A 24,611-nucleotide genomic window follows, 5' to 3' on the forward strand; every position below is an offset into this window, starting at 1 on the left:
TTAAATTTTGATGTAGTGCAATTTATCTATTTTTTCCTTCTGTTATCTATGCTTTTAGTGTCAAATGCAAGAAATCATTGCCAAATCCATCATTGTGAAGCTTTCCCTCTTTATTTTTTATAAATATTTTATGGTTTTAGCTCTTATATTTAGATCTTTGATCTCTTTTCAGGTTTTTTTTTGATTGAATTATAGTTGATTGACAGTGTTGTGCTAATTTCTGCTGTGCAGCAAAGTGATTCATACATCCATATATACGCTCTTCCGTAGCTTCCCAGGTGGTGCTAGTGGTAAAGATCCCACCTGCTTTACCACATAGGAGACACAAGAGATGCAGGTTTGACTCCTGGGTTAGGAAGATCCCCAGGAGGAGGGCACAGCAACCCACTCCAGTATTCTTGCCTGGAGAATCCCATGGATGGGGGAACCTCTGGGCTACTCCATAGGGTCACAAAGAGTCGGACACGACTGAAGAGACCTAGCACGCACACTTTTTATATTCTTTTCAGTTATAGATTTTCATAGGATATTGAATATAGTTCCCTGTGCTATACAGTAGGACCTTGTTATTTATCCATTCTCTAGTTTACATCTGCTAACCTGAAATTCCCAGTCTGTCCCCCCACCCCTTGGAATCTGCATGCCTGTGAGTCTGTTTCTGTTTCATAGATAAGTTCATATTTTAGATTCCACACATAAGGGATATCACGTAGTATTTGTCTTTCTCTTTCTGACTTACTTTACTTCTGTGATAATCTCTAGATCTATTCATGTTGCTGCAAATGGCATTGTTTCAGTCCTTTTTATGGCTGAGTAGCATTCCATTTTATATATGTACCATATCTTCTTTATCCATTCATCTGTCAGGGGAGATTTAGGTTGTCTGTATGTCTTGACTCTTGTAAATAGGTTGCTGTGAACATTGGGGTACATTTATCTTTCTGAATTACAGTTTTTTCCAGATATATGCCCAGGGGTGAGATTGCTGAGTCATATGGTAACTCTATTTTTAGTTTTTTTTTTATTTTTATTTTTTTTATTTTATTTTATTTTTTTTTTTCAGTGGGTTTTGTCATACATTGATATGAATCAGCCATGGATTTACATGTATTCCCAATCCCGATCCCCCCTCCCACCTCCCTCTCCACCCGATTCCTCTGGGTCTTCCCAGTGCACCAGGCCGGAGCACTTGTCTCATGCATCCCACCTGGGCTGGTGATCTGTTTCACCATAGATAGTATACATGCTGTTCTTTTTAGTTTTTTTGAGGAACCTCCATACTGTTTTCAGTAGTAGTTATACCAACTTACATTCCCTTCAACAGTGTAGGAGGGTTCCCTTTTCTCCATACTCTCTAGCCTTTGTTATTTGTAGCATTTGTTATTTGTTGTTACTTTTTAACAATAGCCATTCTCACCAATGTGAAGTGAGATCTCAGTGTATTTTTGTTTTGTGTTGTTCCTTTTGTGTTGAGTTTTCCAGGTGAGAATACTGGAGTGGGTAGCCATTCCCTTCTCCAGGAAGTTTTCCCGACCAAGGGATCAAACCTGAGTCTCCTGCATTGCAGGCGGATTCTTTACCATCTGAGCCACCAGGGAAGCCCAACAATTAATGATGTGGAGCTTCTTTTCATGTGCTTATTGCCCATCTGTATGTCTTCTGTGGGAAATGTCTAGCTCTTCTGCCCATATTTCAGTAGGGTTATTTGTTGTTTTGTTACTGAATTGTGTCAGCCATGTGTGTATTTTGGAAATTAAGCCTGTTGCATCATTTGCAGGTACTTTCTCCTGTTATATAGGTTGTCTTTTTGTTTTGTTTACAGTTTCCTTTACTATGTAAAAGCTTGTAAGTTTGATTAGGTCCCATTAATTTATTTTTACTTTTTTACTTCTATTGCCTTGACAGACTGACCATAGGTAGGATTTATGTCAGAATGTTTTGCTTATGTTTTCTTTTAGGAGTTTTATGGTGTCATGTCTTACATTGAAGTTGTTAAACCATTTTGGGTTTATTTTTGTGTATGGTGTGAGCGTATGTTCTAATATTGGTTTACATGTGGCTATTCAACTTTCCCAATACTACTTGGCTGAGGACACTTTTTCCCAATGTATGTTGTTGTCTCCTTTGTTGAAGATCAGTTGCCCATAGGTGTGTAGGTTTATTTCTGGGCTCTCCATTCTGTTCCATTGACTCGTATGTCTGTTTTTGTACCAGGACCATGCCATTTTTATTAGTGTAGCTTTGTAATAATGTCTGAAGTCTGGGAGGGTTATGCCTCTTGCTTTGTTCTTTTTCCTTAGAATTACTTTGGTAATTCTGGGTCTTTTATGGTTTCATATAAATTTGAATATTATCTGGGAATTCCTTGGTAGTCCAGTGGTTAGAACTTGGTGCTTTCACTGCCAGGTCCTGGGATTAATCCCCAGTTGGGAAACTAAGATCCTGAAAGTTTCATGGCATGGCCCAAAGAATTAGCATGATTCCTTTTAGTTTGTGAAAAATGTCATGGGTGATTTGAAAGGATTGTGCTAAATAAATCTGTAGATTTCTTTGGGTAGTATGACCATTTTAACAACATTAATTCTTCCAATCTAAGTACATAGGATATCTTTCTGTCTTTGAATAATCTTTAATTTTCTTTATTAATGTTTTATAGTTTTCAGCATATAATGCTTTTACCTCCTTGGTCAGATTTATTCCGAAGTATTTTATTTTTTTGAATAAAATAAAATTCTGTTTGAAAAGCAATTTTGTTTTTAACATTCTCTTTGATGTATCATTGTTAGTGTAAAAATGCAACCAAAAAATTGTATGTTAATCTTGTATCCTACTGCCTTGCTGAATTCTTTTATCAGTTCCAGTAGTTTTTGTGTGGAGTCTTCAGAGTTTTCTATATGTAGTGCCATGTCACCTGCATGTAAGGACAGTCTTATGTTTTGAGGTAATTTTTATATGGTGTAAGGTAGGAGTCCATCTTTATTGTTTTGCATGTGGATATCCAGTTTTTTTTAGCACCACTTGTTAAAAAGACTATTCTTTTTCTGTTGAATGGTCTTGGCACTCTTGTCAAAACCATTTGAAATATCAATCAACTTTTACATAGCTTCCTTTGTTTCAGTAGTCATTAAGGAAAGAGAGAAACAGGTTTCTGAGAATAGGGGTACCATGAAGTTATGACTTTCTGCTGCTTTTATAATTGTATTATTTCATCTGTTACACATATATGGTTTATTTGGTGGCATGCTAGTTAAGTCACATTGATAGGGCAGGTTTTCCTAAACTATTCATTGAGCTCCTTTACCCTAATATTAGTATTATGACATCTCATACTTTTGATCTAGAAAAATGGTGGGTGATTTCCAAATTTACCTTTCTAGAAGGGATTTTCTTATCTAGGATGGCAAGATAATTTCACAATAGAGTCCTAAATTGTGTCTGGACACTACTACATGCAATTTTCTATTACTTAGTGTTTCTACTTCTCTAAATCCATGCCCAGAAAATAAATAAGGTAATAGTTAACTGATTCTTAGATTGTATTGATATCAGGTTAGAGTTTATGCATGTTTTAGACTAAATATAGCAAATTTTTTACTATAGCTGTTCCCCCCCGCCCCCCGGCTGAATGTAGATAAAATTTCTTGGTTCAAATGTCAGCTGCCTAGATGAGAAACTACTTTTCTACAGTTTTAATTAAATGAGTCAATCAAATGAATCAGTTTTTATTGATGGTTAAGAAGGCTAGTTTAAAATTATATGCTTTGACATTTGGGACTCTTTCATTTGTAACTTTTTTCTAATGGTATTTGGTTGATTATGTTGTTAGCACTGCACTAATTTTTTCATATGTTTATTGCCTTTTGGGCATGAGTTCAACAGGATATTCTCATAAACAGAATTTATTATACTCTGGTCCCATATAGTATATGAAATGGAAGCAAGCTATTAAAAATAGTCTTCCTAGCCTTTGGTTATCTGTGGCTTTTTTTACTTAAGAATAACTTACTTGCCTATTTTCAGAAGTGGAGTGAAATTAGTATTTGAAATTGAGCAAAAAGAAATATCCTTCTGTGAGTCAGTTTTGCCTGCCTGACCATATTGCGGCCTTTGTTTTGGGTGGGGGTGTGTGTGTGTGCACTCACTGGTTGTTTCATGGTTTGTGCCTTTTAAGTCATATATTTCTTTTCTTATACAAAAATGTTTTCTGATTTGTTAATAGAAAGTTAGCTAACAAATATACTTTTACGTGCATATTAATTTTTTAATAAAATTATTTTTTAAATTTATGTAAAACTTATTTCATGAGATGTTATCATATGGAAGAAGGGAGATAATGTGTATAAAATATGGATGATCTTTTCTCTTAGTTTAAACCTTGGTTGGTATTTCAGCCATTATTACGGCTTTTACCTTTCTTATAAAGCAAATTGTTATTTTTAGAATATTGGTGCTTTTACCCTTTCTCCCATTACATATTTAGTCTGATTTTATCTGTATCCCTAAATTGTCTAGATCAAAATCTTAGAATTTCTGTTTTTCCATTTTCTTCATTCTTTTACATATAATTATAAAGTTAGTGGGTTTTTCAGACTCAGTGTCTTTTCTTCTATATAGCAGAGCCTTACTCTCTCATATTTGAATCATTACTGCAGCATCTTCAAGAGTCTCCTTGAATACACTTCATTTTCTTAAAGTCCTTGTATCATTGCTACTTCTACCAGTGAAACAGGCATGATGCTTTAAGAAAAGATAGTTTATGAAATGGATACATTTAAGAAAATGGTTCTCTATTGCTTCTGGGATCCAGTTGTTGAAGAGTACCTGCAGTTTGAGCCCAACTTGCTTTTCCAAGTCTTAATTCACTCTGTTCACTTTACATGAATTATCTGCTCCAACCAAACTACTTTGCATCTCTGAACATACCTTGTGCTTTCTTTTTGTGCCATTTCTTCTATTTTTGCATCCTGTTTTGTGTTAATCAAAAATTTCTTCAGGGAATTCTCTAGTGATCCAGTGGTTAAGAGTCCACCTTGTGTGGTGCAGGAGACATGGGTTCAATCCCTGGTCAGGAAACTAAGATCCCACGTGCTCTGCAGCAGCTGAGCCACAGATCCTGTGTGACACAACAGAGACCCAGTGCAGCCAAATAAATAAATACATAAATAAATATCTTTTAAAAATTTCTTCATATTCAAAGAATATATTAAATTTCAATTTTTCTGTGAAACCTTTCCTAATTACTCCTACTGGATATAATCTCAACTTCTTTTAAGTTCCTAAATCATCTGTTGTGTGGTACTTACTATACAGTGTCTGGCATTATAATTTTTTTTTTTTCACTTGTTTCACTTCCTGGCTACATTTTAGTCTCCTTGGAGGCTGAGGGGCTACATCTTATATTTCTTTGTAATTAAAACAGTCCTTAGTACAATGCTTTGAGCATATTTGGAACTCAGTACATATTTAATTGATTAATACCTATTTTAATTTAGGTAATTTTGATGTTGAAGATACAATTTGAAGATATAATCAGTGAAATAGGCTGATAATTGGGAACCTAATTTAAATCACTTTCCATTTGCAAAAGAACTTATACTAAAACTATGGCAGAGTGTTTCAAAATCAAGGAAGGAGTTAACCTTGTTAAATGTATATGTTCTGAAAATTATGTTATAGATTAAAATACAGTAAAATACAATAATAGATTAAAATGTGATAGTGAAACTTAAGAAATATTTTCTTCTATATTTTGTTTTTACTTTAGTGGCGGCATGATTTTTTACATGGATGGATAAAAGTACCTGTGACTCATGAAACACAGGAAGAATGTCTTGGGATGGCAGTGTTAGATATGATGAGAATAGCCAAAGAAAAGAATCAAACCCCACTGGACATCTATAGCTCTATCAGGTAATTTTCTTATGCAAATCCATATATATAAGTATGACTAGTTATAGTTTTTGTATAACTTATTTGTCTTTTTCCAGTTTGCCTGTATTTATTTTTTGGTGTTTTTTTAAAATTACATGAAGAAAATTTAAAATTCCATAGTACTTTAGGATTTTCAAAAGTTTCAAACAAATGATTTTATATGTTATGATAACAATCCTTTTCCCCTTCTACCTGTGTAGAATTCCTCCTCCTTTCCCTCACCCCACCAGAAACCACTAGTTCATTCTCTATATCTGTGAGTCTATTTCTTTTTTGTAATGTTTACTAGTTTATTATATTTTTTAGATTCCACATATAAGTGATATTGTACACTACTTATCTTTCTCTGTCTGGCATACTTCATTTAACATAATTCACTGCTAGTCCGTCCATTTTGCTGCAAATAGCAAAATTTCGTTCTTTTTTATGGCTGAGTTGTATTCCATTGTGTGTGTATGTGTGTATATACCACATCTTGCTAATCCATTAATTTGTTAATGGACACTTAGGTTGCTTCTATACCTTGGCAATTGTAAACAGTACTGCTGTGAACATTGGGGTGCTTGTATTTTTTCAAATCAGTATTTTTGTTTCTTTTGCATTTACACCCAAGAGTAGAATTGCTGTGTCGTATGTTAGTTTTAATTTTAATTTTTTGAGAAGCCTCCATACTATTTTTCACAATGGTGTACCAGTCTACATTCCTCCCTCACCAACATTTGATATTTGTGTGATTTTTTTTTTTTTCTAATAGCCATTCTGGTGGGTGCAAAGTGACATCTCATTGTAGTTTTAATTTGCATTTCCCTGATGATTAGCAATATTGAGCATCTTTTCATGTGCCTGATGGCCATCTGCATTTCCTCTTTGGGAAAATGTCTATTCAGTTCTTATGCCCAGTTCTTAATTGGATTGTTTGGTTTTTTGATGTTGAGTTATATGAGTTGAGAACTGACTCATTGGAAAAGACCCTGATGCTGGGAAAGATTGAAGGCAAGAGGAGAACGGGACAACAGAGGATGAAATGGTTGGATGGCATCACCAACTCGATGGACATGAGCTTGAGCAAGCTCCAGGAGTTGGTGATGGACAGGGAAGCCTGGCGTGCTGCAGGCTATGGGGTCGCAAAGAGTCAGACATAACTGAGTGAACTGAACTGAATCCTGATCGTTCATTTCATTTGCAAATATTTTATCCCATTCAGTAGGTTGTCTTTTCATTTTGTTGATGGTTTCCTTTGCTATGCAAAAACTTTTAAGTTTAATTAGATCCCCTTTATTTATTTTTCTTTTTTTTTTTTCTTTTATTTTCTTCACTTTAAGAGATGAATCCCCCCAAAAATATACTGTTATGATTTATGTCAGGTTGTGTTCTGCCCATATTTTCCTTGAGGAATTTTATAATATCCAGTCTTACATTTAGACTTTTAAATTCAAAATCCATTTTGAGTTTATTTTTGTACACTTGACATATAAAATTATAAGATATTTAAAGTGTACATCTACCTATATATTGTAAAACAGTTCTTATCTATCACCTCACATAAGTATTTATTGTGAGAACATACATTCTACTCCTTTAGCAAGTTTCTGTTATATAATACCGTGTTATCAGTTATAATCAGATCTTTAGGCCTTATTCGTCTTATAACACATCCAGCAGATTCTTATACATGTGATCCACAGACTCCAAATTATTCTTCTGCATCTTGAATTCTGACAGTCATTTTGAAATGCTACTCCTATAGCCCAGCTTTAATGGCTACAAGACTTCTACTCCTTTTGAAGCTATATATGACCATTGTAAGGATAATTTTTTGTTTTTTTGAAGTTTGAAGACTAAACATTTGTTTTACATATTATATATAACTACCAGATTATAAGTTTGAGGATGTCATGAATCTGGTTAAAATTTTCTTTATTCCTAGAAATCCTTCTCTCAGTAACTGGCTTTTGTCCCTCTTTTTCTGACTGCCCTCATGTTAAATACCCAGTTTGCAGGTTATCAGTTTCTATGTTTCCCTCTTTGGTTTTTGGTATTCTTGTTTTTTTTTCAAATGTCTATTAGTCCTTAACCTAAGGGTGTAGGCCATACGGAATGATTTCAGGAACTCACTGAGGTATCTTAAAGATTCCAGCATCTGAAGAAAAAATAAAAATGTTTCTATTTTCCAGTAAGGCCTTCATCTTTATTAAAATCCAGACCAACACCTCTTAGGGTAATAACTTACTCATTCATTTGTTTGTTCACTCATTCGTTTAACAACTATTTGTTGAATACCTGCTGTAGCAAGACCATAGTAGAACATAGTGAGTGTCTTAGATGTTATCAGTAGAAACTGAAGGAATTGAAAGGGGCATAGTTGAAAAACAGAGAAGCTTTGAGCCATTGAAAATGAATTTTTAAATGAAGCCAACTCTTAACCAGGCTTAAGCTCTGGTGGAACACTTCTGCGATGGAGACATGATATTGTCCAAAGTCTTGGCACAGTATAGATTGTGGTTTCTTTGAGGTCAGGAATCACATCATCTATTTATTCTTTTTCCTGCTTATTTAATCTAGTGTCCTACAAAAAGTGAATGTGTAGTAATTATATTTCTTTGATTATCTTTACCAGAATATAAATGCATCTGCAAAATTCTGCTTCATTTTTCATTTACTTTTAAAACTGTATAGATACTAAACATTCATTATAAAATTCCATGATAATTTTAAAACAGCTTTATTGAGATATAATTCACATAACATAAAGTTTACTTGTTTTAATTGTACAATTCAGTATTAATTATTGAGTTATAAAGGTTCTTTATATATCATGAATACAAGTCTCCTGATGTAGGTTCTCATATATATGATTTGCAAATATTTTTTTTATTCTGTGGATTTTTTTCACTTTCTTGAAAGCATTATTTGCAGCACAAGAATTTAAATTTTGAAATAACCTAATTTATCTATTTTTTCATTTGTCTTTGGTACCATGACCTTTTAATATTAGGTAAATAATTATCACTGTTTAGCCTTCTTAATGTAATTTAATTCACTTATGTTTTCCAAATTTTCACTTATTGCTTATTTCTGAAAAATAATCAAGGAACTCTACTTTTTGTTAAAGTTTTCGGGATTGATGGAAGAACAGGTGAATAATTTGTTCTTTACCGAATGAAATAAGCTACTTTGTTCCTAGAAATATCCAGTAGAGAATGCTTCTCTGACTAGTATAATACATAAAATAATACATATTCTTTGCCAGACTTAAAAAAGTCCATGTAAAATCCATCTCTGTGTGTCTGTACCTGTGTATTAGGTGCATCTTTGTCTGTGAGAACAAGCCTTTGTGTCTACATGTGTACCCATATCTATGTGTTTTTGCATCTCCTTGTGCATGTGTATGTATTAGGTACTTAGCCTTTGTTATGCCAGATCCTAATTAGGCATTGTGGTTTTGGTGTTGGAATACAGAAAGTAAAGGAAATGGATAAGATTTTTCTGTTTCATTCTTCATCTGCTCCTTGAAATCCTAGGTCTGCAAAAGGAAGAGAGCTAGAGAATGGAAAGTGTTTAAAGGAGACCCTGCTGAGTTTGCGAACACTAGACCAGGGCCAAGGCCACTTACATAGTAACAGAGGTATATACCTCATATCACTAGACTCCTACACAGCTAAGCAGATATGAGAGTTTGCAGTGGTCTATTCCAATTGTAATAAGATGCAGATTTCATGTTATGGTACAAAAATAGTATGTAAGACAAAACTTAAGTTCAGACGCTTTTAGAGCCTGCATTTTAGGCTACCTTGAAGGTTTAGGGCCTGTCTGGTGACTCAGATGGTAAAGAATATGTCTGCAATGCAGGAGACCTGGGTTCAATCCAGGTCATGAGAAAGATCCTCTGGACAAGGGAATGGCTTCCCACTCCAGTATTCTTGCCTGGAGAATTCCATGGACAGAGGAGCCTGGTGGGCTACAGTCCATGGGGTCGCAAGAGTTGGATGTGACTGAGCGACTAACACTTAAAGTTTCAGTATAACAAAAGCGTCAAGAAGAATGTTTTCATGCTTCAGGAGTTAATAACTTTGTGACTTTTGAAAAATTTTTAGTGTTTCTAACAAAATCTAGCTAGTTCCCATCGCAGATGACACCAAAGTAGATTCATCATATTCAAGAAACCATACATTCTTGTAGTATAGCAAAGAATGTTTGTCTGTCCTTTATTCCAGGAATCAAAGTGGAAAAACTTTCTGAATTTTGTTATCTTAAACTCCTCTTTTGATTTCCAGATAAGCTTTCAAAGCCTTTTAAAATCAAGTAGCACTGGTGTTTATGTAAATTATAATCCAGGTTTAGTAGGGCTCTTGGTTTAGCTAAAGTTTTTGACAGAAGAAGGTAAAGTAGGAAGTAGTTGTATTCTGATTGTATTTTTAAACCTTTCAGGTTTTTTCTAAACTTACTGAGGCTCTCCTATATTCTATCCAGACTTTTATTAAATTTTATATATTTTGCTCAGTTGCTCAGTCATGTCCAACTCTTTGCGACCCCATGAACTGTAGCACGCCAGTCTTCCCTGTCCTTCACCATCTCCTAGAGCTTGCTCAAATTCATGCTCATTGAATCGGTGATTCCATTCAACCATCTCATCCTCTGTTGTCCCCTTCTCCTCCTGCCTTCAATCTTCTCCAGCATCAGGGTCTTTTTCAGTGAGTCGGCTCTTCACATCAGGTGGTCAGAGTATTGGAGCTTCAGCCTCAGCGTCAGTCCCTCCAGTAAATATTCAGGACTGATTTCTTTTAAGATTGACTGGTTTGATCTCCTTGCAGTCCAGGGGATTCCCAAGAGTCCTTTCCAACACCATAATTCAAAAGCACCAGTTCTTCAGCACTCAACCTTCTTTATGGTCCTGCTCTCAATCCATGCATGACTACGAGAAAAACCATAGCTTTGACTATACGGACCTTTGTCAGCCAAGTAATGTCTCTGCTTTTTTTTTCTTTTTTTTTTTTTTTTCGTGCACACACGATCAGTCATGTAATCCCATGGACTTCAGCCCGCCAGACTCCTCTGTCCATGGATTTTTCCAGGCAAGAATACTGGAGTGGGTTGCCATTTCCTTCTCCTGTCTCTGCTTTTTAACACACTATATAGGTTTGTCATAGTTTTTTTTTCAAGGAGCAAGCATCTTGTAATTTCATGGCTGCAGTCACCATCTACAGTGATTTTGGAGCCCAAAAAAATAAAGTCTGTCAGTGTTTTCCGTTGATTCCACATATATTTGCCATGAAGTGATGGGACCGGATGCCATGATCTTAGTTTTTTGAATGTTGAGTTTTAAGCCAGCTTTTTCACTCTCCTCTTTCACTTTCATCAAGAGTCTTTTACAAATATATAATTGCCCTGAAAAGGAAAGGAATGTGACTTCTGATATCTGAAAAATGAGTAGAATTTAATGGGTGGAGAGAGGTAAGTGATGGAGAGTAGAGGCTCATGGAAGAGGCTTTGCAGCAGAAAGAAACATGGAAAGAATGAAGAGTCAGTATGATTAGAGCTCAAAGAGTTAGTAGGTAATGAGGCAGGGGCTGGACCATATAGAACCTAGAGGCATGTTGATAAGGTTAAGAACACTAGGAAACTGTGTAAGAGTATTGCGTTTGTGCTCATTTGCTAAGTTGTGTCCAACTCTTTGCAAATTTGTGGATTGCAACCCGCCAGGCTCCAAGAATATTGGAGTGGGTTGCCCTTTCCTTCTCCAGGTTATCTCGCCAACCCAGGGATCAAACCCATGTCTCCTACATTGGCAGCTGGATTCTTTACCACTGAGCCACCAGCAAAGCCCTATGTAAGAGTATTAAAGCACGGGTAAAAAGATTTGTGTGTTTAGAAGATTCCTATGACAACAGTGTAGAAAACTAGAGGGCTGAAAGAGAAAATGGAAATGTGGGTCACCTAGAGAGTAAGATCATTGCAGTAGTTCCTCTAGGAATTGCAGTTGAATGGGTTAATAATAAGAAAAATGGGCGAATTAGAGAAATATTTAGAAGGGAAAATCAAGGGAAGATGGTGACAGATTGAATAATGAGGGTTGGTGGGGAAGTCATGTAAAGAATGATTCATGAGTTTCTGGGGCTTGTGGGAATAGAGGATCTTTAGTGCAGTGTACTCAGATAGGGAATGCTTTAGGAGAATCTTTTGGGGGAGGACGTCATGGGAACTTATGAATTTAGTTTGCTACGTTGTTTGAGGCACTTTTGAGACATCCACATTATATGGGTAAATTGACTTGACTATGGGGGATAATGTCTGAAGCTTAGAGGTCTGGGCTAAAGCTGGAGATATCAGAGTCGTTTGTATATAGACTATCTAGAGTGAAAGAAAGTATAGATGATAAAAGAAGAGGGCCCGTAATTAAGTCTTGAAGAATTCTAACAATTATCACCAGCTAAAGGGGATTGAGGAGAAGGAAATGGCAACCCACTCCAGTATTCTTGCCTAGAGAATCCTGTGGACAGAGGAGCCTGGTGGGCTGCTGTCCATAGAGTCACACAGAGTCGGACAGGACTGAAGCAACTTAGCCCGGCAAAGGGGATTGAGCCTGTAAAAAAGACTGGCAAAGTAGCCAAAGGAATGGGATGGAAATCAGGAAAGCTAAGGGAAGAAAGTATCAGGGAGAGTATCAGGTTAAAAGTATCAGGAAGAAAGTATCAGGTTAACACTGTTGGATGCTTCTGAAAAATGACAAGTAAAATGAACAAGGAGTTTGATTTTAGCAACATTCCTTGATCTTAGCAGGAGTGGTTTCTAGAGAATGGTGGAACAGAAGCCAGATTGGAGTGAGTTAAGGAGTAATTGGAAGGTGAGGAAATGAAATTGGCTATATGAACTCTTTAAAAAGAAGCCAGATAGTCTGGCTGGAGAGAGATGAGGGATAAGGAGATTTTATATTTAAGATGGGAAGAACATTAATGTTTTAAAACTTGTGGATAGAAGATAAGTAATAAATAGAGTAAAATTCCCCAGAGGGTAGAGGTAAGTACACATCAAAGAAATAACTTTAACAGATTTATACCTTATTTATTGTAATAGGTGGGAAGGAAGAAAGAATGAGTGCACATGTATAAGGTTTACTAGCAAGATACTGATGGAGAAGGAAAAGGGAACCCACTCCAGTGTTCTTGCCTGGAGAACCCCAAGGACAGTGGAGCCTGGTGGGCTGACGTCTATGGGGTCGCACAGAGTCGGACACGACTGAAGTGACTTAGCAGCAGCAGCAGCAGCAGCAAGATACTGAGGGAATTCTGCTTAGAGAAGCTTCTGTTTCCCCTAAGAAAAAGATGAAGTCATTTTTGATAATAAAGAGGAATGTAGCTGAGGTGTAAGAAGAAAAGTAGGAACTTTAAGAATATAGGAGATTTGACATAGTTGTGGGACTTGGGGAAATTAGTTGAACAGAGAAATGTCATAAAAGTGATAGTAGTGATAAAAGCCTATTTGAAATTTGTGATTATGAATTTATAATTCAACCTGTCTACCTTGTCAAATGACTTTTCCCAGCAGCTTTGGCTACTTGAACATAAGACTGATAGCTCTGTAAGGGGATTAGGGTAGAGCAGGGAAGGAAAGAAAGCAGTGGTGTGCTGGTAAATGTTTCACAACAGTTCTTAAACAGGGAAAAAAACATCTGATTTGTTTGTAACTTTTGCTGATATGCATGGTTTAAATACCATGTATCTGTGGCCAATTTCAAAGTAGCAATCTGAGATCACCCAATGCAGAGTTGAAAAGAGATGAGTAGCAAACCCTTTCCATCACTCAGATATAACCTCAAAAGTACATATAGTAGTAAAAAACATAAAAATAAATAAATAATGTAAAATAATTAGGAAGTGATGCCTTTTGAGTATTCATTCTCTATATTTAAATATAATTTATTTGTAATTTTATTTAATTTAAATTTTAATGATGGCTCTATAACAGTACAAAATAATCATTAAAATATAATAATCCTCTCAGCATTAGGCAGTTCCAGCATTCAGGTATGTGTAGTACAATGTGATAAGTGATTAATTATGGAGCAGTGCACAGAATGCTATCAAAGGGAATAGCATCTAACATGGTTATAGAGATCCATTTGTACCTTCAGAAATAAAATAGTCTTCTTTTTTCAGACACTTGAGCAGAAGGGAAATAAGTTATCTACCTTCCTTAGGATATTTTACATAGAGATGGAAGTACAAAAGATTCAGAACATTTCCAACTAGAATTGTTTTTATTACAAAGGAGTTATTGAAGCTGACCTGAGAGAATAATGCACACAAAAGAAGTATGTTTGCCTAGTGAATATCAGTAATATCTAACAAAATATAATAATTTCCAGAATTCAGATAAATTTTAGAGTATAGCATTATAGGAAAGATATGCCAAAATGGCATATATAAGAAAAATTTTTAGAGATTTCAATATTAACTAGACTACGTCTTCATTTCTTTAGGGGGGAAATATTAACTTCTCCTTCTCTAAAATTTTATGACAACTCAGAATTTGTAAAGGCATTCATATCATCATATAAAACCTTAATGTTTTATACCATATGGATGGCGACTGTGTTTCCTTTTTCACTTGACTATTGTGCTATTTACTTATTATGGAGAAGAGTGGTATCTTCTAATTTTATTTTGTTCCAACTTGTTTTGCTCTTGTGTGTACTCTTTATTATCTCTAGCTACAAGACATTTTTGCCAAAATGTGTTCGAGCAAAGATCCAAGAGTATCATATTTTGACAAGGAAGAGAATAAGGTACAGATTTCGCAGATTTATTGAGCAATTCAGCCATTGCAAAGCCACTGCCAGAAACTTGAAACTTAAGTATCTTATAAATCTGGAAACTCTTCAGTCTGCCTTCTACACAGAGCAGTTTGAAGTAAAAGAACCTGGAAGAGGTCCTTCAGGTGAGGAGATTTTTGCAACCATTATAATAACTGGAAACGGTGGAATTCAGTGGTCAAGAGGGAAACATAAAGAAAGTGAGACACTGACAGAACAGGTAATCCTCAATGATATGTTCTCGTTCTTTGTTAATTTAAGTAGAATGGTAATAGAAACAAAGTACTTTTAGTCATTTGGAACATGGTCTTGCACTACTCTCCTTCCATTGATATAAGTGGAAGTTTTTAATAATGTGACACAAGCAAGATCATAGCTATGGTTCTTTTCTCATTGTTCTTAAATGGCATTTTGTTTGTTTTTTATGTATGACAAAATAATTAGTAATGGTGTTTCTTTTTAAATTTTTGTGTTTTAAAATTATGAAAGTATAACACATTTACAGGAGATTTGGAAAATACAGATGGTGTTCTTATAGGTTCAAAAAAGGCTTAAATTCTAAAAGTGATTTTTAAGGTTGTTTTGCTTCTTTTTTTTTTTTTCTTTTACTGTTACTGATAACTGGAAGCACAATTATGAAATTCAGTTAGAAAAAGATTAGTTTTTATTGATTTTATGATGTTGCATACTTGTTAAATACTTCTTTAAGTTTGCATTACAGGTTTTAAGTTTGTTCATATCTATATTATTCTTAGGATGTTATCAAATATTTATTTTTTTATTTTCATTATTTGGTAAACTGAATTTTCTGGTAATGGTTTCTATTAATGTTGATTGGATTGAAGGGTACTATAGCACGCTTTAAATTCCTGGCACCCTTTAATCCTCTCATTTTTAAGTGGAAGCCAAGATACAGTGTAGTCTTAGGGTTACATTATTAGGAGAGAGAATCTCATTTAATGCTTATCTATTGCTATCAGTACTTTTAAAAAGAATTTGGAATGAAATCTCCTTTATAAGTCTTGTTTTAAAATGGCTCCATAAATTCAACCTATTTTTAATATCAACTGCTCTTAATTACAGGATTTACAGTTGTATTGTGATTTTCCTGATATTATTGATATCAGTATTAAACAAGCAAATCAAGAAGGCTCAAATGAAAGCAGAATTGTAACTATTCATAAGCAGGATGGTAAAAGTCTAGTAAGTTTGCTTTATCCTTATATAATGGTTATGCTTTATGGTTGTCAGAAATAAGTATTTCAGAATCTTAATACCTAAGATGTTCTCTCATAGGGATTTTGATTATAGTTTCAAATAGAGCTGTAACATCAATTTAACAAGCTTTTTGATTACATATAGTGTTTTGTATCACTACCAACATCATCTCCCCCAAGAATGTCTTGTACATTAATGTATTTTTCAGTCATTTTCATAATTAGCAAAGCACCAGTTACTTCCTGCCCTCTCCTCTCCCACTCCCACCCCCACCCCAGTTTTGCTTGTTCCCTGTTGTTACGCTCGTTCCTGTCTATACAGTCTACCCTCTGTATCTGTGAGTTCCATATCCACAGATTCAACTAGCTGCAGGTTGAAAATATTCAGAGAAAAAATTCCACAAAGTTCTAAAAAGCCAACTTGAATTTACCATGTGCAGGCAACTCTTTTCATAGCATTTATATTGTATTTATAACCATTTGCATCTCATTTACATTATATTAGGTATTATAAGTAATCTAGAGATGATTTAAAGGATATGGGAGGATATACATACTTTAAATTCAGATACTGCATCATTTAATATAAGGAACTTGTGGATTCATGGATTTTGGTGTCTGTGGAGGGGAGACAGATCCTTGAGCCAATACCATGCAGATACAGAGGAATGGAGAGACAACTGTATAATCTTTTTTACCAGTAGAGGTGTGTGTAATTCTATCATATTGCCTATTTATATAACAGAATGTGAACCAATCCCAGGTAATCCCTATCCGAACTGTGAGGCATGTTTGATTATGAAAGATTAACTTTTTCTCTGTTTTAAAATAGCTTCAGAGAGAGTTCCCTGGTTGTCCAAAGGATTGGACAGTGTGCTTCCACTACAGGGCCATGGGTTTGATCTCTGGCCTGGGAACTAAGAGCCCACATGCTGCCCAGCGTGGGCAAATAATAATAATATAAAACAGCTTCAGACATCCTACTTGTTTTAATTGAAATCAAGAAATGAATTCCTTAGCAAGACTCATTAAGAAACAGAGAAGAACCAAATTAACAAAATTAGAAATGAAAATGGAGAGATCACAACAGACAACACTGAAATAAAAAGGATCATAAGAGACTACTACCAGCAGCTCTATGCCAATAAAATGGACAACTTGGATGAAATGGACAAATTCTTAGAAAAGTATAACTTTCCAAAACTGAACCAGGAAGAAATAGAAGATCTTAACAGACCCATCACAAGCAAGGAAATCGAAACTGTAATCAAAAATCTTCCAGCAAACAAAAGCCCAGGACCAGATGGTTTCACAGCTGAATTCTACCAAAAATTTAGAGAAGAGCTAACACCTATCTTACTCAAACTCTTCCAGAAAATTGCAGATGAAGGTAAGCTTCCAAACTCATTCTATGAGGCCACCATCACCCTAATTCCAAAACCAGAACAAAGATGCCACAAAAAAAGAAAACTACAGACCAATATCACTGATGAACATAGATGCAAAAAACCTTAACAAAATTCTAGCAAACAGAATCCAACAACATATTAAAAAAATCATACACCATGACCAAGTGGCTTTATCCCAGGAATGCAAGGATTCTTTAATATCCGCAAATCAATCAATGTAATACACCACATTAACAAATTGAAAGATAAAAACCATATGATTATCTCAATAGATGCAGAGAAAGCTTTTGACAAAATTCAACACTCATTTATGATTAAAACTCTCCAGAAAGCAGGAATAGAAGGAACATACCTCAACATAATAAAAGTTATATATGACAAACCCACAGCAAGCATCACCCTCAATGGTGAAAAATTGAAAGCATTTCCCTGAAATCAGGAACAAGACAAGGGTGCCCACTCTCACCACTACTGTTCAACATAGTGTTGGAAGTTTTGGCCACAGCAATCAGAGCAGAAAAAGAAGTAAAAGGAATCCACATAGGAAAAGAAGAAGTGAAACTCTCACTGTTTGCAGATGACATGATCCTCTACATAGAAAACCCTAAAGACTCTTCCAGAAAATTACTAGAGCTAATCAATGAATATAGTAAAGTTGCAGGATATAAAATTAACACACAAAAATCCCTTGCATTCCCATATACTAACAATGAAAAAACAGAAAGAGAAATTAAGGAAACAATACCATTCACAATTGCAACAAAAAGAATAAATACTTAGGGAGTATATCTACCAAAGAAACAAAAGACCCTATACATAGAAAACTTAAAACACTGATGAAAGAAATCAAAGAGACACAAACAGTGGAGAAACATACCGTGTTCATGGATTGAGAATCATTAAAAAATGTCAAAACGGCTATTCACCCAGAGCAATCTATAGATTCAAATGCAATCCCTATCAAGCTACCAACGGTATTTTTTTCACAGAACTAGAACCAAAGGAATTTCCACCAATTTGTATGGAAAACAAAAAACTCGAATAGCAAGTAATTCTTTGGAGAAGAAGAATGGAACTGGAGGAATCAACCTTGCCTGACTTCAGACTACTACAAAGCCACAGTCATCAAGACAGTATGGTTACTGGCACAAAGACAGAAATATAGATCAATGGGAACAGAATAGAAAGCCCTGAGATAAATCCACGAACCTGTGGACACCTTATCTTCAACAAAGGAGGCAAGGATATACAATGGAAAAAAGACAACCTCTTTAACAAGTGGTGCTGGGAAAACTGGTCAACCACTTGTAAAAGAATGAAACTAGAACACTTTCTAACACCATACACAAAAATAAACTCAAAATGGATTAAAGATCTAAATGTAAGACCAGAAACTATAAAACTCCTAGAGGAGAACATAGGCAAAACACTCTCCGACATAAATCATAGCAGGATCCTCTATGACCCACCTCCCAGAATATTGGAAATAAAAGCAAAACTAAACAAATGGGACCTAATGAAACTTAAAAGCTTTTGCACTACAAAGGAAACTATAAGCAAGGTGAAAAGACAGCCCTCAGATTGGGAGAAAATAATAGCAAATGAAGAAACAGACAAAGGATTAATCTCAAAAATATACAAGCAACTCCTGAAGCTCAATTCCAGAAAAATAAATGACCCAATCAAAAAATGGGCCAAAGAACTAAACAGACATTTCTCCAAAGAAGACATACAGATGGCTAACAAACACATGAAAAGATGCTCAACATCACTCATTATCAGAGAAATGCAAATCAAAACCACAATGAGGTACCATTACACGCCAGTCAGGATGGCTGCTATCCAAAAGTCTACAAGCAATAAATGCTGGAGAGGGTGTGGAGAAAAGGGAACTCTCTTACACTGTTGGTGGGAATGCAAACTAGTACAGCCACTATGGAAAACAGTGTGGAGATTTCTTAAAAAACTGGAAATAGAACTGCCATATGACCCAGCAATCCCACTTCTGGGCATACACACTGAGGAAACCAGACCTGAAAGAGACACGTGCACCCCAATGTTCATCGCAGCACTGTTTATAATAGCCAGGACATGGAAGCAACCTAGATGCCCATCAGCAGATGAATGGATAAGGAAGCTGTGGTACATATACACCATGGAATATTACTCAGCCGTTAAAAAGAATTCATTTTGAATCAGTTCTAATGAGATGGATGAAACTGGAGCCCATTATACAGAGTGAAGTAAGCCAGAAAGATAAAGACCATTACAGCATACTAACACATATATATGGAATTTAGAAAGATGGTAACGATAACCCTATATGCAAAACAGAAAAAGAGACACGGAATACAGAACAGACTTTTGAACTCTGTGGGAGAAGGTGAGGGTGGGATATTTCAAAAGAACAGCATGTATACTATCTATGGTGAAACAGATCACCAGCCCAGGTGGGATGCATGAGACAAGGGCTCGGGCCTGGTGCACTGGGAAGACCCAGAGGAATCGGGTGGAGAGGGAGGTGGGAGGGGGGATCGGGATGGGGAATACGTGTAAATCTGTGGCTGATTCATATCAATGTATGACAAAACCCACTGAAATGTTGTGAAGTAATTAGCCTCCAACTAATTAAAAAAAAAAAAAATGAATTCCTTTTACTGTGCTCTTAAACTGCTTATTTTTCTGGCTCTGTTTTCTTTTTAACTCAGATATTTCTTGTACTTTTGGCTTAAATGTCATATTTATTTTGTAATTTAAATATCTGTCTTACCTTTCTAGCCATTTCAGGGTTATATGACCAAAATTATAAAACTTGTAACTCACTTTGATCAGCATCCTTTCCTGTTCTTAGGTATTAATCCTATTTTGCACAGGTTTGCAGTTCCTCATGTCTTTTAACATTGTTTATGGTATCTTTTATAGAAATAGTTTTTATAGACTGTGTTAACTAAATATTTTTTATAGTTCAAATACTTCACACAGTTCTCTCCTTATAATTTTTGGTATAAGTACATATTCTGTGTTCTCATTGTGACTAATATTGTTCTTTGCTGAGCCAGGCAATATACTATGATCACATTTTCATTCTTGTATGTACAACTTTTTGTTTTTCTGCGAGTTGATTGTTCCTTCAATTTCTTTTAGTATTTCTAATTCATACCAACTTTTGTATCAGACTAGATATAGATAGGTTTCTAATTGAGATGACTGCAATATGTGTCTAATGGGTGTATTGGAAAATACAGCATAATTATGGGTATAGAGTGGACTGTAACTGGAAAAGCATGGTAAACCCATATTTGAGAGGGTCTCAAATATCAGACACAAGAATTTGTAATTCAAAGTGTATAACTTGGAACCATAAAAGACATTTGAGCAATCTCAAAGAAAACTAATTTAGAAGAATCACCTGATAACATGGAGTGAAAATAAATTTCTTCTTCTTCTTTTCTCCTCCTAGGAAATTGAGCTTAAGTCATTAAGAGAAGCTTTGTCTTTTGTGTCATTAATTGATGGATATTATAGATTAACTGCAGATGCACATCATTATCTTTGTAAAGAAGTAGCACCTCCAATGGTGCTTGAAAATATACAAAGCAACTGTCATGGCCCAATTTCGTGAGTAATACTGACTTTAAAAGTAAATTTTTTAAAGTAATAACAAGATATTTACAAAGAATATTTTACACAACAGAATGATATACCTAGGTTTAGGAAGTTCAGGAAAAGAAATATTATCTTGATCTGACTGAAATTATTTTTCTTTTAACAAAAGTCTATTTCCAATCAGATTACATAATAATTAGAATTATTTAAATTATAATCTACCATCTGTATCCCAGTCTATAGTACCAACTTGTATAAGTTTGATATTTAGTACTCTAAGTAAGTAAGTAAAGTCACTCAGTTGTGTCCGACTCTTTGCGACCCTGTGGACTGTAGCCTACCAGGCTCCTCTGTCCATGGAATTTTCCAGGCAAGAGTACTGGAGTGGGTTGCCATTTCCTTCTCCAGGGGATGTTCCCTACCCAGGGATCGAACCCAGGTCTCCAGCATTGCAGACAGACGCTTTACCATCTGAGCCTTAATGAATTCTTTGGTATTAATTTTTTAAAACCGTCCAATTTATGTTTCATTAATTTGGAAATACTGTGGGGGAGCCACAATTCAAAATTTGATAATCATCCTATTTTTGAATAATCCAACACCTTCTACTGAAACTTTGAACACAAACTGTATCTGATGTCCATCTTTCTAGACTTTTGCTGTGCAGTATGTGATGGAAGTGAAATATTCTATATCTGTGCTCTTTAGTAACTACTACTAGCCACATGTGGCTATTTAATATTTAAAATGTTTCTACTGCAGCCAAGGAACTGAATTTTTTATTTAATTTTAATAGCTTTGAAGTTGACCCCTGAACAACACAAGATGTTAATCCACATATAACTTACAGTCAGTCCTCCATATCTGTGGTTCCTCGATATCCTTGAATTCAAACAACCACAGACCATACAGTAGTATAATATTTACTACTGAAAAATGCCTGCATATATGTGGACCCTTGTGGTTCAAACCCACACTGTTCAAGGGTCAACTGTGAAGAGCTTCATGTGGCTGCTAGCCAACATATTGACCCACACAGTTGTAGAGCTTACTTTAACACTAGATAAAACCAGCTATCATAAACATCTATTCACCCCAAGTAGAAGTTATCTCTCAACCAGAATGTGTTTTATGATTGGCACCAGGTTTGAAGGACTTGAGCAGAAGAAACAATCTGGGATTCTGAACATATGTTTTTTTACCTTAGTGAAAGTGTTAGTTGCTCAGTTGTGTCTGACTCTGCTACCCCATGGACTGTAGCTACTGCTACTCCAGGCTCCTCTGTCCTTGGGATTCTCCAGGCAAGAATACTGGAGGGTTGACATTGCCTTCTCCAGGAGATCTTCCTGAGCCAGGGATCAAACCCGAGTCTTCTGCATTGCAGGCAGATTCTTCACAGTCTGAGCCACTGAAGAAGCTTTTTTACCCTAACCTATCTTTAAATATTTGAGAAATCAGGTCCTGACTGAAATTCAAGCCTGAGTTGACCTATACCTAATGTCTGTTTAAGAAGTATGATTGTGAGAATTCCCTGGTGGTCCAGTGGTCCTGTCTCTGTGCTTCCACCACAGGGGTCATGGGTTTGATCCTTGATCAGGGAACTAAGATCCCACATGGTACTCGGTGCAGCCAGAAAAGAAGTATGGTTGCTATGAAAAAGTTGCATTATTTGAACATTCTGTAATTTACATATTCAATATTTTTAAAATTCCTACCATTCAATAATTCATTATCCATCCATCCATCCACTCTTTCATTTATTTGTAGAACATTTAGTAAGTACCTGATACGTATCAGGTGCTGGTTTATATATGAGAAATACAGTGATAAGTAAAACAGATAATTCTTGCTTTCATGTAGATTACATTTCTTTCAATATATACAGCTTCAGTTAAACATATAGCAAATTTAAAAAAATTGGTAGTCTTTGTTGCTTGCCATGGGTCTTCTATTAGACCTTGGTATTATATTAAATTAAAAGTAAGCTTCCCTGGTAGCTCAGAGGTTAAAGTGTCTGCCTGCAGTGGGGGAGACCTGGGTTTGATCCCTGGGTCCGGAAGATCCCCTGGAGAAGGAAATGGCAACCCACTCCAGTATTCTTGCCTGGAGAATCCCATGCACGGAAGGAGCCTGGTGGGCTACAGTCCACGGGGTCACAAAGAGTCGGACACAACTGAGCGACTTCACTTTCAACTTTCTTCCCCCCCTTTTCACTTTCACTTTCATTATATTAAATATTAAAAATACGCATACATTTTTATATTAGTAATTGCTGTGATGGAAGAGACAAGTGTTTTATGATACACTGTATAGTTAAATGAAGTTTTGAGTGTGGTTTTTAAAATACTAAATTTTAAATTGGAAGGCAGAAAAGTCAAAGGAATGAATTGTGTTGTTTGTGATTTTGTATGTCTTATAATACCTTATGTTTTTAAAGCAATATAATTGCCCCTTGAATCAATGTGAACTTATTGCAGAATGGCTTGGTACTTCAGTATTTTTCTTTGCAAGATTATTGATAAAAATATAAAGGAGAGGAGACTTATAAAAACTCTTAGAGTTATAGATTTGACTTTCGATCTTTTAGATGACACTTTGGTTGTAATGTCATGGTTCTTACTACATTATCATTCAAATTATTTCTTTACCTTTAGAATGGATTTTGCTATCAGTAAACTGAAGAAAACAGGTAATCAGACTGGACTCTATGTACTTCGATGCAGTCCTAAGGACTTTAATAAATATTTTCTGACTTTTGCTGTTGAGGTTAGTATGACACTAATTAATCATAATATCTTTATTTAGTGCATGTAATTCCCCCTTGATAATATCTACTGTATTTCCTTTTTAATGCTGCAAATGATAGCTCTGGATATGATAACTAGCAATTAAGTAAGGTTAATTTACCTCAGGGATTCTTTATAAATAAACAAAATATAATTCCTAGGATTTATATTAAAAACTATTTGTAATATCTTAATATCTTTTTATCTGGATTTTTTGTTTGAGTATTACCAGTATGTCAGATTTCATCACATCTTTTGAAGTGTTTTTTCACAGAAATGGAAATCTTTACCAAAACATGTAGAACAAAACAAATCAGAAGTAAACTTTCACTTTACTGGTAATGGTTATAGGATTAGAGCGAAATAGGGTAATAACAAAGAAAAAGACATTGTACTTTTAACTGGTGGTTTTTCCAGTATTAAGAATAATGATCTACAATGTATGCTTTAAATGTAATACTATAATGAAATCTCACTGTTAATATGGACCATTTTGGATCTCAACTAAAATTATTTACTATACAAAATTATATAAAAAGATACTGTCACTTATAAAGCAATTTCATGGTATAAATCTCGAGAAACTTTATAGCTGCTTCCAAAATATATCATACTTTTTAAAAGTAGAGGCTGTAAGAATTGTTATTATTTTAATTTTATAAAAAACAGTCATTTAACATATGTAAAGTGGATTAATTGTCCATGAAAATATAGAAAGTAGGTTGCTCCATGACTTAAACATTGTAAAATATTGATAGTCTATCCTAATTCACAGTCTGTTATATTCAATTATCAAATCAAAATGTGTATATTTTTATGTTTACTGTATTTGTCTAGTGTAATATGAGGGCTG

The 24,611-nt window shown here is 35.1% G+C and overlaps 1 protein-coding gene across 7 annotated transcripts in view; it reads left to right on the forward strand.

Moving 5' to 3' along the window:
* Positions 1–24,611, forward strand: part of JAK2 (Janus kinase 2) — a 115,415-nt gene that overhangs the window by 59,753 nt on the left and 31,051 nt on the right. For 6 of the 7 annotated variants that reach the window (XM_043486603.1, XM_043486602.1, XM_043486605.1 and 3 more), the window contains 5 exons: positions 5,765–5,910; positions 14,639–14,960; positions 15,824–15,943; positions 20,827–20,984; positions 23,627–23,738. In XM_043486603.1, the coding sequence (XP_043342538.1) occupies positions 5,765–5,910; positions 14,639–14,960; positions 15,824–15,943; positions 20,827–20,984; positions 23,627–23,738 (858 nt within the window). Of the gene's footprint in view, positions 1–5,764; positions 5,911–14,638; positions 14,961–15,823; positions 15,944–16,484; positions 16,664–20,826; positions 20,985–23,626; positions 23,739–24,611 lie in introns of those variants that run through there. The other variant, XM_043486607.1, reaches the window with a different exon arrangement.

This window comes from Cervus canadensis, chromosome 14, assembly GCF_019320065.1.
Source record: "Cervus canadensis isolate Bull #8, Minnesota chromosome 14, ASM1932006v1, whole genome shotgun sequence".
Taxonomy (NCBI): domain Eukaryota; kingdom Metazoa; phylum Chordata; class Mammalia; order Artiodactyla; family Cervidae; genus Cervus; species Cervus canadensis.